The sequence below is a fragment of the Phyllobates terribilis genome, unplaced genomic scaffold (assembly GCF_046119375.1).
Source record: "Phyllobates terribilis strain yellow unplaced genomic scaffold, ASM4611937v1 Scaffold_460__1_contigs__length_1441810, whole genome shotgun sequence".
NCBI lineage: Eukaryota > Metazoa > Chordata > Amphibia > Anura > Dendrobatidae > Phyllobates > Phyllobates terribilis.
This window is the reverse complement of record NW_027363220.1, coordinates 356,984-373,307: the sequence shown is the minus strand read 5'-3', so window position 1 is coordinate 373,307 and position 16,324 is coordinate 356,984. Positions and strand designations below refer to the sequence as shown.

The 16,324-nt window shown below is 48.3% G+C and overlaps 1 protein-coding gene across 1 annotated transcript; it reads left to right on the top strand.

Annotated features, from left to right (window-relative positions):
- Positions 1 to 10,426: 10,426 nt before the first annotated feature.
- Positions 10,427 to 15,043, top strand: LOC141229227 (microtubule-associated serine/threonine-protein kinase 3-like). The gene is made up of 6 exons (XM_073667425.1): positions 10,427 to 10,435; positions 13,856 to 14,021; positions 14,128 to 14,226; positions 14,469 to 14,591; positions 14,736 to 14,845; positions 14,948 to 15,043. The coding sequence occupies exons 1-6, from the start codon at positions 10,427 to 10,429 to the stop codon at positions 15,041 to 15,043; spliced, it is 603 nt and encodes a 200-aa protein (XP_073523526.1).
- Positions 15,044 to 16,324: the final 1,281 nt, after the last annotated feature.

The following is a 16,324-nucleotide window of genomic DNA, read 5'->3' as shown; positions in this document are numbered from 1 at the left end:
ACTCGCTTCTAGCAAGGTAGCCAGAAGAGTATCGTTAGTTTGGGAGGCCTACAACTCCGCCTGGCCAGGGGAGATCCCATCTGCTCAAGGACTGACCAGGCCCCAACCGCTAGCCAGTACTCCGGGAGGGTCTATCTTTGTCACCAGTAAAGACCCTGAACTACACCGCATCGTCTCTGAGTGGTTCCTGCTACCCCCATCATCCACGTCGGCTGCCCTGAGGCCATACCCCTCCCGTTGGGGGGTTATACTGTCACGCTGCACAATCCTACCACCGGCCTCAGCGGTCTGCCCTGCAGCAGCAGCTCCTTAGCTGTACTCAACGGGTGGCGTAGTCGTCCAACATCTACCGCTAATACAGCGCCACTTAGTCTGACTCCCTGGGCACGGACCGGGTCACCGCCACGAGACTACAACCCTCAACAGATCCGGCTCCGGGTAAGCTCCCGCGTGTGCAACGCTGCGCGACACAGGCCCAGGGGCGCGTCAGAACCATAGGGAGTTCATTATACTGTGTGGAGGACCTTAGGGAGTGCATTATACTGTGTGGAGGACCTTAGGGAGTGCATTAATCTGCGTGGAGGACCATGGCGAGTGTCTTATACTGTGTGGAGGACCATGGCGAGAGTCTTACACTGTGTGGAGGACCATGGTGAGGATCTTACACTGTGTGCACTTTCTGCTGCTCACGGCACTTTACTAAAACTGTGGATGGATGTTAGCAGAAATAACCATATCAAACCCACTAAAATGTAACGCTAATTCCCAGGTGCCGGTACGTGTGATCCTGATGCGGCACACTGTTGCCACACGTGTGACAAACAGGGACACGGGACACGGATATCTCTGGTACCGTTTTTTCCTTTCCGGTACTGGAAATATATGGACGTGTGAAACCGGCTTTATAGGGAGTCTGGCCGACTGACAGCGGCTCACCGGTCCTGCAGCTGCACGATCTCGCGACCTAAACACAACAAGGTAAAGGATTGAACTTTATAAAGACACAACGATCAATGACAATGATGTAAATGATTTATCACTTTTTATTAATTCTTCAATACCTTCAATATTTGTCACAGTTGTTAATAGTAAACTAAAATGTTCTATGGAGAAAAAAAAGACAAATGAGGAATAAACCTACACATTATTTCCCATATGACGGAGTATATCTTTTGGGTGTGTTCACAATTGGCTGTTTTTCTGCGGCAATAACACTGCACTTTAAAGTACGAGCTTAGTGAATGAGATTTCTGAAGTCTCATTCACATGCTGCATTTCTTTTCTAGTGTTTTTAGTATTCTGCAGCTTGTCAATCCTTTTAGGGCCGTTGCAGCGTTTTTCACCAATTCAAATGAATGAGAAAAAAAACAATTAAAAACACAGCAAAAACGTGCGTATTTTACTCAGTGTTTTTCCTGCCACCAGTTTGGTTTTTGTTGAGCAAAAAATGCTGCAAAAATGCAGCGTGTGAACATACCCTTATACTGGTTGTGTTCTAACTGGAAATAAAAGAGAACGGTCATGATAACATGGAGATGGATTTTATTCTATGGAGTTTCCACTGTACACATTGCTCGGCAGCATCTGTTTGTGCAGAGTCGCCTCTTGAAGATTCTATCACAAGATTCTATCATGACATCACTGGTGATGCTCGCCCATTATGACATCACAGCTCACAGTCACTACTTCTACAATGTACACAGGGTAGCGGGTGCCATTTTGGCTCCATAGCTAGTTACTGAGCGCACTTACAGTTTCTCACTATGGCCGGATTTTTTCTGGATAATTTTCAGGTACAAGCGCTATGGGGTATTCTTATCAACAATCGCCCTAACATTGTGCTTCTACCACCCGATGGCGTCCTCAGCTTCACTCACCGGCTGGTGGTGCAGCTAGTAAGGAACTGCCTGACCAAATACCAACAAGGTCATCTCACCTCAGAGTATGTGACGGATTTACTTCATAACATCAGGACATTACTACAGCAGGTAAATAGCGGACACTCCGCACAAAACTTCTCCATATAGATAATTGAACCCGTTCTACACCCTAGTGACAAGCATTTTTATTGGTACAATTTCGGCACCATTTTTTTAAAGACACTGTGTCTGCAAATTCACACATAGAGTGTCTTCAATAAAATGCAGCCGGATAGCGTAGTATGCGCACACGCAAACCCCCATAGCCTCCCCACGTCCAGCAGGAGACCCCCATACCCTCCCCACGTCCAGCAGGAGAACCCCATAACCTCCCCACCTCCAGCAGGAGACCCCCATAGCCCCCCCCACGTCCAACAGGAGACCCCCATAGCCTCTCCACGTCCAGCAGAAGACCCCCATAGCCTCCCTACGTCCAGCAGGAGACCCCCATAGCCTCCCTACGTCCAGCAGGAGACTCTCATAAACTCCCCACGTCCAGCAAGAGACCCCCATAGCCACCCCACATCCAGCAGGAGACCCTCATAGCCTCCCTACGTCCAGCAGGAGACCCCCATAGCCTCAATGCATCAAGCAGGAGACCCCTATAACCTCCCCACGTCCAGCAGGAGACCCCTATAGCCTCCGCACGTCTAACAGGAGACCCCCATAGTCTCCCCCGGTCCAGCAGGAGACCCTCATAGCCTCCCCACGTCCAGCAGGAGACCCCCATAGCCTCCCCATGTCCATCAGGAGACCCCATAGCCTAAACACGTCCAGCAGGAGACCCCCATAGCCTCCCCACCTCCAACAGGAGACCCCCCATAGTCTCCCCACGTCCAGCAGAAGACCCCCATACCCTCCCCATGTCCAGCAGGAGAACCCCATAACCTCCCCACCTCCAGCAGGAGACCCCCATAGCCTCCCACCTCCAACAGGAGACCCCCATAGCCTCCCCACATCCAGCAGAAGACCCCCATAGCCTCCCTGCATCCAGCAGGAGACCCCCATAGCCTCAATGCATAAAGCAGGAGACCCCTATAACCTACCCACGTCCAGCAGGAGACCCCTATAGCCTCCACACGTCTAGCAGGAGACCCCCATAGTCTCCCCCAGTCCAGCAGGAGACCCTCATAGCCTCCCCACATCCAGCAGGAGACCCCCATAGCCTCCTCACGTCCATCAGGAGACCCCCAGAGCCTCCACACATCCAGCAGGAGACCCCTATTGCCTCAATGCATCGAGCAGGAGACCCCTATAGCCTCCCCACGTCCAGCAGGAAACCCCCATAGCCTCCGTAGGTCTAGCAGGAGACCCCATAGCCTCCCGTGGTCCAGGAGGAGACCCTCATAACCTCCCCACATCCAGCAAGAGACCCCCATAGCCTCCCCACATCCAGCAGGAGACCCTTATAGCCTCAACGCATAGAGCAGGAGACCCCCATAGCCTCCCCATGTCCAGCAGGAGAACCCCATAGCCTCCCCACATCCAGAAGGAGACCCCTTTAGCCTCCACACATCCAGCAGGAGACCCCATAGCCTCCCCATGTCCAGCAGGAGAACCTCATAGCCTCTGCACATCCAGCAGGAGACCCCCATAGCCTCCCCTGGTCCAGCAGGAGACCCTCATAGCCTCCCCACGTCCAGCAGGAGACCCCCATAGCCTCCACACATCCAGCAGGAGACCCCCATAACCTCCCCACATCCAGCAGGAGACCCCCATAGCCTCCATACATCCAGCAGGAGACCCCCATAGCCTCCCCACATCCAGCAGGACACCCCCATAGCCTCTATACATCCAGCAGGAGACCCCCATAGCCTCCGCATGTCCATCAGGAGACCCGCATAGCCTCCCCACCTCCAGCAGGAGACCCCCATAGCCTCCATATGACGCGCCCCTGGGCCTGTGTCGCGCAGCGTTGCGCACGCGGGAGCTTACCCGGAGCCGGATCTGTTGAGGGTTGTAGTCTCGTGGCGGTGATCCGGTCCGTGCCCAGGGAGTCAGACTAAGTGGCGCTGTATCAGCGGTAGATGTTGGACGACTACGCCACCCGTTGAGTACAGCTAAGGAGCTGCTGCTGCAGGGCAGACCGCTGAGGCCGGTGGTAGGATTGTGCAGCGTGATAGTATAACCCCCAACGGGAGGGGTATGGCCTCAGGGCAGCCGACGTGGATGATGGGGGTAGCAGGAACCACTCGGAGACGGTACGGTGTAGTTCAGGGTCTTTACTGGTGACAAAGATAGACCCTCCCGGAGTACTGGCTAGCGATTGGGGCCTGGTCAGTCCTTGAGCAGATGGGAACTCCCCTGGCCAGGCGGAGTTGTAGGCCTCCCAAACTAACGATACTCTTCTGGCTACCTTGCTAGAGGCGGGTATAAGTAGCCCACGTCCCTGAGTGTACCGTGTGGTGCTCACCCGTATGGCCGGTGACTCGGGGCCTTCTAGTAGCTTCCGCTCCACGACGGCGGTGCTGGTCCCACGCGTGTGACCGTGCCTTCGGGTTTCTGGGCCAGAGGACCTGCAATCCCCTGCCGGTCGGTTTCTGCTGCTGGATAGGAGTTAGTCCCCACAGCCTCGGACTCCGGGTCCGGTGATAACTTCTCAGTCAGGGCGAGCTCTGCAGCTGCCAGCCCCTGACTCCTTGTAGCACTGCTCCCACAGAGCTCCTGTTGTTTCTTCCTATGCTGCTTCTCTTCTCTACTTCTTCTCTACTCACTAACCCTGCCTCAGCCCTAGGTTTATATAGGGGAAGTTCTTCCCCTCCCAGGACTGGGCAGGAGGTGTGGCATGCATAGGATTCCTGACCAAGAGACCTCCCACCTGCTCTCAGACATAACATTGCTGTTACTGTGGAAACCAGACCCCTGGGGTGCCACACATACATCCAGCAGGAGACCCCCATAGCCTCCACACGTCCAGCAGGAGACCCCCATAGCCTCCGCACATCCAGCAGGAGACCCCCATAGCCTCCCCACATCCAGCAGGAGACCCCCATATCCTCTGCATGTCCAGCAGGAGACTCCCATAGCCTCTGCACGTCCAGCAGGAGACTCCCATAGACTTCTCACGTCCAGCAGGAGACCCTCATAGCCTCCACACGTCCAGCAGGAGACCCCCATAGCCTCAATGCATTGAGCAAGATACCGCATAACCTCCCCATGTACAGCAGTAGAACCCCATAAACTCCTCATGTCCAGCAGGAGACCCCCATAGCCTCGCAACATCCAGTAGGAGACTCCTATAGCCTCCCCACGTCCAGCAGGAGACCCCATAGCCTCTGCACGTCCAGCAGCAGACCCCCATAGACTCCCCACGTCCAGCAGGAGACCTCCATAGCCTCCACCCCTCCAGGAGGAGACCCCCTTAGCATCCGCATGTCCAGCAAGAGACCCCGATAGCCTCCCCACGTCCAGCAGAAGACCCCCATAGCATTCGCACGTCTAGCAGGAGACCCCCATAGCCTTCCCCGGTCCAGCAGGAGACCCTCAAAGCCTCCCCACGTCCAGCAGGAGACCCCCATAGCCTCCCCACGTCCAGCAGGAAACCCCCATAGCCTCCCCACGTCCAGCAGGAAACCCCCATAGCCTCTGCACGTCCAGCAGGAGACTCCCATAGACTCCCCATGTCCAGCAAGAGACCCCCATAACCACCCCACATCCAGCAGGAGACCCTCATAGCCTCAACGCATCGAGCAGGAGACCCCCATGGCCTCCCTACGTCCAGCAGGAGACCCCCATAGCCTCCGCACGTCCTGCAGGAGACCCCCATAGCCTCTGCACGTCCAGCAGGAGACCCCCATAGCCTCCGCACGTCCAGCAGGAGACCCCCATAGCCTCCGCATGTCCAGCAGGAGACCCTCATAGCCTCCGCATGTCCAGCAGCAGACCGCCATAGCCTCCTCACGTCCAGCAGGAGACCCCTATAGCCTCTGCATGTCCATCAGGAGACCCCCATAGCCTCTGCATGTCCATCAGGAGACCCCCATAGCCTCCGCACATCCAGCAGGAGACCCCTATAGCCTCCCCACGTCCAGCAGGAGACCTTCATTGCCTCCCCACGTCCAGCAGGAGACCTCCATACAGAGGCGTACATAGGAATCATGGGGCCCCATAGCAGAAGCGCTAAATGGAGCCCCTCCAAAAAAGTGAAAATTGTCGGGGGTCAAGGAAGAGCATATCTCATAACTTTCCAGCCTTTACACAGTAATTTTTCTCCTGCTGAAGTCCTAGATTCCTCTTTTATTTCCCCATAAGGTATGATGCCAACAACAGTGCCCCCCCTAAACACAGTATGTTACCCCCATGGTGAATTCCTCCACATGCACAGTATAATGACTCTACCGTACCCCACCTCAACTCTCAAGGCAAAGTATGGTGACTCCAACACAGTATGATCCCCCAACTGTGACCCCCACACAGCCCTCCATGTAGTATAATGGCCCCACACCTCTCCACACAGTATAATGCACTCGCCATGGTACTCCACACAGTATAATGCACTCGCCATGGTCCTCCACACAGTATAATGCACTCGCCATGGTCCTCCACACAGTATAATGCACTCCCTATGGTCCTCCACGCAGTATAATGCACTCCCAATGGTCCTCCACACAGTATAATGCACTCCCTATGGTCCTCCACACAGTATAATGCACTCCCTATGGTCCTCCACACAGTATAAGACATTCTTCATACAGAATACTGGCCCCCATATAGTCCTCTCCATACAGTATACTGGCCTGCATATAGTCCTCCATACAGTGTACTGGCCCCCATATAGTCCTCCATACAGTATACCGGCCTCCTTATAGTCCTCTATAGAGAATACTGGCCTCATATAGTCCTCCACACAGTGTATGGGTCCCAATATAGCCCTCCATACAGTGTATTGGCCCCCATATAGTCCTCCATACAGTATACTGGCCCCCATATAGTCCTCCATACAGAATACTGGCCCCCATAGAGAATACTGGCCCCCATATAGTCCTCCATACAGTGTACTTCCCCCATATAGTCCCATATAGTCCTCAATACAGTATACTGGCCCTCATATAGTCCTCCACACAGTGTATGGGCCCCCATATAGTCCTCCCTACAGAATACTGGCCCCCATATAGTCCTCCCTACAGAATACTGGCCCCCATATAGTCATCCATACAGTATACTGCCCCTCATATAGTCCTCCACACAGTGTATGGGCCCCCATATAGTCCTCCATACAGTGTACGAGCCCTTATATAGTGTATGGGCCCCAGGCCTCCATACATTAAAAAAAAAAAAAAATTACATACTCACCTTACCTCACCTGCTGCCGCTGCTCTGCTCTGGACTCCTCAGCGTCGCTGTCTTCCCGCTCTGCACTGTGACTGCTCAGCAGAGGGTGTGGTGGAAAGACGTCATCCCACCCTCTAACCTGAGACGTCACAGCACAGGACGCGGAAGACACCGGAGCTGCGGAGGCACGGGGAGAGGTAAGTATTGTGCCGGGGCCCTGAGCGGAGCGGGGCCCCCCGCCTGCTCAGGGACCCGGCACTTGCCCGGGTGCTAACGCCGGGCCTGGGAGCGGAGCCTGTTGCAAGGGCCCCGCTGCGGGGCATACACGGTGCAGGCGACTGCTATGGGCCCCCCCCCCCGGCTCACGGGCCCCATAGCAGTGGCGTGGCCTGCCGCCATTGGCGGTACGCCACTGCCTCCATAGCCTCCCCACTTTTAGCAGGAGACCCTCCATAGCCATGATGAAATGACGCATACCTCTATTTCTGGCACCACACTCCTCCTCCATCCCCATCCGCCTCCCGGTCTGGATGTGTTCTTCTATCTGCGGCCACATTGTGCAGGTACAGTGCGCTTGCGCAGTCTATAGAGGCTTCGGAAAGAAGGACCCATCCCTGGTTATATTATAGATAATGGTGGGATAGAAGTTTCTTTCCTCCAATATAAAACACGATGAGTCCCCAGAGTTATTGTATCTGCAGAGAGGAGCAAATGTCACATACAATGGCGGCCTCCTCCATTGTGACCTTTCTCATCTCAAAATTTTCCTTTTTGTTTCTTTTCCTCTTTTTAGGCTGAAGAAAGATCTCAATATGGAGATTTGGCTTTTATTAAAGACCTGGCCGAAAAAGTCCTGTGTGTACTGGAGCGTCCGGCTCGCTCATTGGAACGCCTGGTAAGGAGCCGTCATCTTCTCTAGCACACGTCTGATTTGTACAGTTACAATTGGCTGCATCTGTAAATGCAGGTTTAGTCCTTCCTGATTTATCTATGTGATGATTTAGTGTAAGGTTCCACATGTTAATTATATATATTATATCTACCAGGAAACAGCAGAAGGCGACACCAAAGACGAGCAAAATCTAATCCCGGGACTGAACAGCAATCTGACTACAGGTAAGCCGATCACCCGACCTCCTACAAGAAATATCCAGATATTATAGAGAACAGGGAATAATCTTACATTTACTCTGTATATTCTGTGTAATGGGAACCTGTCAGCACATTTTTGCATATTGTGGTATGACTGTACTGGCCATTTCTCTGTAATAATTTTTTGCAGAAATCCAATGTCTCAGTCAAGGGAAATCTAATGTAGAAGCCGTATACAAATCAGCATGGAAGTGCACTGGGGGCGTGGAAGAAGAAATCCATACTGTGACACGCCCCCAGTGCACTTCCAGGATAATCTGCATATGGCTCCTACGCTTCAGCTCTCTTACCATCACTCACATGTACAGCGAGGGTGTGGGGGTCCTCATTCATGTGATGATTGGGGGAGTCCTTCATCATTTCCATTACGTTTATTCATGGATGCTCCGTATGTTCTCATATTTAGAATCCCTATATAATAAGTATTATTCCCATTTACAGACATCTTGTCATGTCTGAGTTTTATTGTTGTAATATATATGTAGGATTAATATCGTCTAATACATTTTATTTCTTCATAATTTTTTCACTCTTTTAGAAACAACTGTGTTGGCGGATGCTGACAGTAGAATCTGTGAGATCCCGGAGATCCAACAATCTGACGGTGTAAGTATCATGGAGAGAGATGTCGGTGTATCACCAGATTATGGGGTGGGAATGACACGTCCAGTATTGTCCCCATATAACCATGGGATGTCTCTATTCTAAGAGGAGATGACAGAAGGGAGACGTTTTTGCATCTGGAGCTTTTTTCCAGCAGCTTCTATATCTTTATATAATTTCTTATTCTTTTATAGAGCGTGATCAAATCATTGACCCCGTCAAGACAGCCGCATAAGAGCGACTATGGGACATCCAAACTGATCAGCAGTGGAAGTTTTGGGTGAGTTTTCTGTTGGCATAATCCACATTTCTCAAGGTTCCCAATGACAATGCTCCAGACTCTGTGCTCTTCCCTTCAGTGTTATCATAGGGAAATTATATGATCTGTAGGAAAACAAACTATTAAGGAAAGGGATTAAAATAGAATAATATATTACACCTGCCTGTCCTAGACCCTCATCTGTTCTTACACTGCCACCCCCATCAGAGCTTCCCGATCCTCCGCACCGGTCTGTTCTTTTCGGAATCCATTAGCGAACTGATAAGAGTAATTGGCAACACATGGTCAAGTGAGGGGGTGACACGAAATTTCATCAATGACATCTGCACCCCCCAACCTCCACCATGACCATGTGAGTCTACTCCCTGGTCTCAGCAATAAAGACTGGCACAGAGGACAAGTGGCTATAATGGGTTTCATTTTTTGTAACTCCTTCGCTCCCCTCCATTTATTATGTTGTTATGTCTTGGGGTATGCGGGAGCATAATTAACGTCATGTTATGGCAATTGGACCACTTTTAATTTGGACCAACTTTTATTTGCACTGAATCGTATCTACTGGTCTAATGTAGTGAATCTGCCCAAGAATAATTTCAGTAGATTCTCTCATCTGTAATGTGACCTGGGTGAGGGCTCCGGCGGACGTGGCATTGTGGACACCTCCCATAGGTGATCTATGTAGTGATCTTTTATCAAATTCTAGACATGGACTTCCAGTGACGGACAGACTTCTAGCATTAAACATTAGTACAAAACATTATATAATGACTTCTATAGATGTTCTTGTAGTAAAGATTCATTCTAACCATTGATTCTCTTTCTCTCCAGTGCCGTCTACTTAGCGCACCATAAAGACTCACACCAGATCTTTGCTTTGAAGAAAATGTTCAAGCGAAACCTGAACACTCCAAAAAGAGTGGCATTGGCCTTTCTGGAGAGGGACATCCTAACATTCGCTGATTGTCCCTTCGTGGTCTCCATGCTCTGCTCCTTTCCAACAAAATCTCACCTGTGTATGGTCATGGAGTATGTAGGAGGTAGGACATGTATATTGTAGTATATTCAGCCCATGTCTGCTTACATCTTATCACTGCTCTTATAATTAGGATAATTAGGACAGTTACATCCTCACAGTGCGTTTACTGTAGGTTTTCTATTACCAAGATGCCTGGAAATTCATTGATCTGTGTGCAGCAGTGCTATGGTGCCAGTGAGTCAGATCGGGCCTGGCACCGCTCGGCACTGGGCCCCATTCCACCACCTGTCATCACAATTTCAGTGGTATTCACATTGTCAGAATATGAATACCGATGAAAACAATGGTGGATCAGGGAGCCAAAGGTTCCTAAATCCACCATTCAGCCTCCGCAGATGGGTCCGAGACTCCGTGTACTGCAGGTTCTTCGATGTCGCCACAATATTGCATCTGTAGTGTGGAGTCTCAGTACTTACACTCCACAGGTGGGGCTGGTGGGGGCCATAACACTGAGTGATGGGGCAGGTGGAGACCATATGCTGAGTAGTAGGGCTGGTTGGGGCCATAATACTGAGTGGTGAGGCTGGTGAGGGCGATAATTCTAAATGGTGAGGCTGATGGGGGCCATAACACTAAGTAGTGGTGGGGGCCATAATACTGAGAGGTAGGGCTGGTGGGGGCTATAGTACTGAATGGTGGGGCTGGTGGGTGCCTTACTACTAAGTGGTGGGGCTGGTGGGGGCCATAACACTGAGTGGTGGGGCTAATAAGGGTCATAATTCTGAGTAGTGGGGTTGGTGAGAGCGATAATACTGAGTGTTGATACTGGTGGGGGCCATAATACTGAGAGGTGGGGCTGGTGGAGGTGGTAGTACTGAGTGGTGGGTGCCTTACTACTAAGTGGTGGGGCTGGTAGGGGCCGTAACAATGAGTGGTGGGGCTGGTGAGGGCCATAATACTGAGTGTTGAGGCTGGTGGGGGCCATAATACTGAGTAGTGGGGCTATTGTGTGCCTTACTACTAAGTGGAGGGACTGTTGGGGGCAATAACACTGAGTGGTGGGGCTGCTGAGGGCCATAATACTGAGTGGTGGGGCTGGTGAGAGCAATTATACTTAGTTGTTGGGCTGGTGGGGGCATAATACTGAGTTGCGAGATTGGTGGAAGCCATAATACTGAGAATTGAGGGTTGTGGGTACCATAATACTGAATGGTGTGCCGTGTGAGGGGCTATAGGGGACTGTGAATGCCGCTATATTGAGTTGGTGACTGTACATGCCCCTACACCCCCTGGGCGTCCTCATATTGAATGGTGTGCAGTGGGGGTCCTTATTCTGTGTGGGGATCCTAATTCTGTTTGATTGGCTTTGGGGGCCATCATACTGAGTGGGCAGTGGTGGAGACCATTATATTGTCTGAGGGGCTATGGGGGCCATTATATTAAGTAGGGGGGGCTGTGGGCGCCATTATACTGAGTAGGGGGCTGTGACTGGCCTCATACTGAGTGGGGACATTATAGACAGGTGCTACATCATATCTGTAAGGTGAAACTGGATTAAGATTTCACTGTGGGGATATCTAACTCAGTCTGTGGGTGGGGGCATTTTTGGGAGCATCATATGCTAAAATGGCTATAAAAGGTGTATTGCTGTTGAGAACATCGATTGACTTCAATAAGGGTTTTTTTTGAAGGGGCGTGCAGTTAGAACTTTTGCTATGGGGCCCTGAGATTTCTCTGTACGCCACAGTCTGTGTGATCTCCCTGTAAGTCCGCACTGAGCATGTCAGTATCTCCAGCTATAGACGAGATGTGACATCACTTTATGTTATTAGTTACATGGAGGACATTTCTCCATCGATTCAGACTAATATTATGTGCACTATACATTATATCTGTTTATATTCTCTCCTATCCCAATGTCTCTGCTCACTTCCCATTATACATCATGGTGATCTGCTGTATAAACCACTCACCGGTCACATTTCCTTTTTATTCTATAGGTGGTGACTGTGAGACCCTCCTAAGCACCAGGGGTCCTCTATCTGTCCCCTTGGCCCGCTTATACTTTGGAGAAGCGGTTCTTGCTGTGGAATACCTCCATAGCTACGGTGTGGTGCACAGAGACCTGAAGCCGGATAAGTAAGTGCCCCTCGTAGTATAATAAAGGGGGGAAGTTATCATTTATCATACGGTCTGTGAGGCTAAAACCATCTTCTCTTTCACAGCCTCCTGATTACATCTGCTGGACACATAAAAGTTACCGATTTTGGGATTTCAAAAGTTGGTGTCATGATGCCAAAAACCAACACCTACAAGGAATTAGCGGAGGACATCACCAGGGAGTTCCTGGACCGTGAGGTGGGTAACACTTACAGGAATTTAGCTTGTTCTTTACAAATCTCCAAGGACCAAAGCAAAGAAAGACCTTAAATATAACTTTTAATAGATACATTTAAAAGCACCCATATCAATATATAAAGACAAAATCCATAAAATGTGGCGGCAGCAGTATTCTCCGATCGGGGTGTATTTATCTCCCGCGTCTGTCCACTGACTCATTGTGGCTATCTCCTAATATGATCCCCTGATGAACCCCAAATTAGGAGGGGGAGAAACGTGTTGGGACAATTTACAGATAAGTCCTCTGGTTACTGCTGACTAAAATGCTTTTTTGGCAACTTTTTTTGTAATTCGCACACTGGATAATGCTCTGTCCCAACATTTGGACGTGTCCTGTGTAGATCAGTCCTGATTATAGATTAGCCAGGGGGATTTTGAGGTTGTCTATATATACCGTCTGTCCTAGACTATTATCTTCATGCTCAATGTCATTATATAGGTGACTTGTTACTACTTTGGACATATTTATGTTCCTATGTTTACCGTTAATTGAGCACACGTGCTTTTATAATATTGTTCTTGTTGCCCGTAATTGCCAGCACTAATGTACTTTATGTATCTATAATAGGCTTCTGAATGATGGTTTATATATCATACTGAATTGTGTATAGATTGGTGCATTTGATATCCTATCTGTACTAGTGGAACTACATTATATCAGCTTCCCTGTTTCCATATAATTGATACATTGAATATTGCCTTTTTTTCATTCAGCATGTTAGCAGCAACATGACTGTCTGCCTTTCATCATTATCTGTATATGTGTATGTCTGTCTAGGGGTGGATAGCGTCACGGAGGGAGTGCCGATGTGGAGGGGGGCGCCAAACCGATTAGCTAGGGTGTCAACCTCCACTGGCAGGCGGGATCTCAGCCCATTTGGGATCTCTAGGGCAAGCCTGCATGTCAATTATCCTACGTTTATCCCACTACCCATATATTGTACATTTTATGCATTTTGTCTTCATATATTGATATGGGTGCTTTTAAATGTAGCTATTAAAGATTATATTTTAAGGGGTTTTCTTTGTTTTGCTTTGGTATTTGGTTAACTAATATACCCCATCTGTTCACCTTGCCTTTGGCATATGTTTTTTTTTCTTTACAAATCTCATCACACTATTGTGTCTTCTCTACATTCTTCATTTCTAGAGAACGTTTCCATTGATATTTTATCTTTTGTCATTGTGTTTTTATGGCGAGAACGTGTTATAATAACCATTTTATCATTTTCATCTCTATCTTCTGTTTTCCAGTTATGTGGCACCCCATATTACATCGCCCCAGAGGTCATCCTGAAAGAAGGCTATGGAAGACCTGTTGACTGGTGGTCAATGGGGATAATCCTACATAAATTTCTCACGGGATCTGTACCATTTGATGGAGATTCTGTAGCTGAGCTTTATGACAGGATTGTCATTGGTAAGTGGAATGATCCGACCATTGCTTTGATCAGTTACATTGGTTTAGGTGTTTACTTTGCTTTACCTTACAGTCCAGTAAAGAGATTTTATTTTCTGTATAACAGGTGACATAATTTGGGATTGTAATTCCGCTCCTACTCCCAATGCACAGAACCTGATTACTGAGCTGCTCAGAACAAATCCTGCAGATAGACTTGGGACAGGTAAGAGATATAATACTATTCATATTAGTATTAATATTCACCTATCACACTTATCACTCATGTCCTTGAGGATCAACACTTCTCTATCAGATTGTCCATTTCTAGTTCTCCACACTATGACTTTCAGTCTTCTTCCTTCATGTTGACTCAGTTATGTCATTAATTCAGATTAAGTTAAACTGTTCAGATGTGAAGCAATCTCTGACAATGTCCACATCACTTTTGTTTTGTTCTTTTTCCAGGAGGATCACTTGAGATCAAGAGTCATCCATTCCTGAGTGACTTAGATTTTAACAACCTTCTAAGTCAGAAGCCAGAGTACATTCCTCAGCTTGCCTCAGATGTGGACAACAGCTTATTTATCGGTAAGTAGAAGAAGACATCATCTAGACTAAGCGGCTGTTTGTCTTGTCTTCCATAAAATGTAATAATCAGTACCCACTAATATTGTGATAAATGACGCCTGTTTTATACTAACAACCTCTAATAATACTTCATTACTTTTGTAGATCACTCTGAAATAGACCATTCGGTCTCAGAGGATGAGGAGGGTACAAGTGTGAACAATGAGAACCTTGACTTCCAAAATTTTACATCTTCTTCTGAAAGGCTTTCTAAAGTAAGTACCGTATGTGCGCAATAAATCCAAAATATGTGAAACAAAAAAGACCTCTAAAAGTAAAAAAAAAGTATTTCATATCTTGTTTTTGTCCATGTTTAGCTCTGTACCATCACTACCAGAAAGATGAATGATGAGGACCTGAAGTCTCCTCCAGAGTGTACGCCAGCAACCAATACAAATATCTCAGAAATGTGAGTAGATTATGGGGTCATTAATGGGAGTTCCAGGCTGATATATATGCACAACACATAATATAGGACATAAATACCATAATATCAAATTCAGCCTCAATGATTAGCGGTCATTGTGCTTTTGGCTTCAGAAACCGTTGGTGATAATAGCCCATAATTGCAGCCATTCACACGTATTAGAGCTGCCCATACTGTAGGAGAGATGTAGTATTACATGCCAGCCATTATTGCTAGTTGTTTTTCGCTCTGATCCATAGAAGGTAGATTGGAGCATAAAACCTTCCTCACTATGACAGTCATATGTCCTATTAGGCCCTCTAGTCGGTGTTCTTCTAGTGAGACCACCCCTTTTATTCTGCATTGACTTGTGATTTACATGTTTTTCTTAAATCATAGAATGGGAGAGTTGGAAGTTACCTCCTGGGTCTTCTGGTCCGACCCCCTGATTCTTCCTGACAGGCAGAAAGAATCGCTTTCTGAATCTGATAGCGACAATGCTATAAACAGCTTGCCCTCCTCGTCCCCATCATCAGGTATGTATGTACAGCATCAAAAGGTGAATGTTGACTTCAAGGCTCAAATATTTGTTTTTTCTGTATTAGGTCTCCTATGTTGTCCAGGTTTCATGGATCCCAATTATGTTTTCCATGGGCCCATACTGTATTTCTATTTCCTTAATTTTATCCAGGAATTGTTTTCATGGATTCTGTAAAATACGTTTTAGCATCCAGGAACTCACTTCAATATAAGAAGACATTGTCTCCTATAGTAGAATATCGCTCATTAGTGATGCACCACGTGGCGGCACACAGGGCGCTTACTGCTCCATATCAGTGATACATCTAATGCCCCTCAGATTAGGTCATGAACGGTATATAGGACTTATTCTGCCCTATAATAATGTAATGCCAGATTATCAGGACTATAGGGGACAGGACTAGAACAATTCTTCTATATACAGTACACAAAGCAGATCCTATAAGAATATTTCTTTACTGAGTTTTTTTACTTTCTCATCAGAATTTACAACTGAAGAGGAAAGAAAATCTGAAATGAATCTGAGTATAGACCGACAAAACTCAGAAAATGGGAAAAAGGGGAAAAAGAGACGAGGTAAGTGTGAGAATCATCTCCATGTTGTGTGATGTTAGTGATGAGAATAAGTCATGGGGAGCAGATGTCATCTGTCAGTGATGGGATTGTCACATGTATGATGGCTGACAATGACCCCGGACATCTGTGTGAATAAGATTCCTCTGCTGTCCGGCCGGCCACACTGACCGCA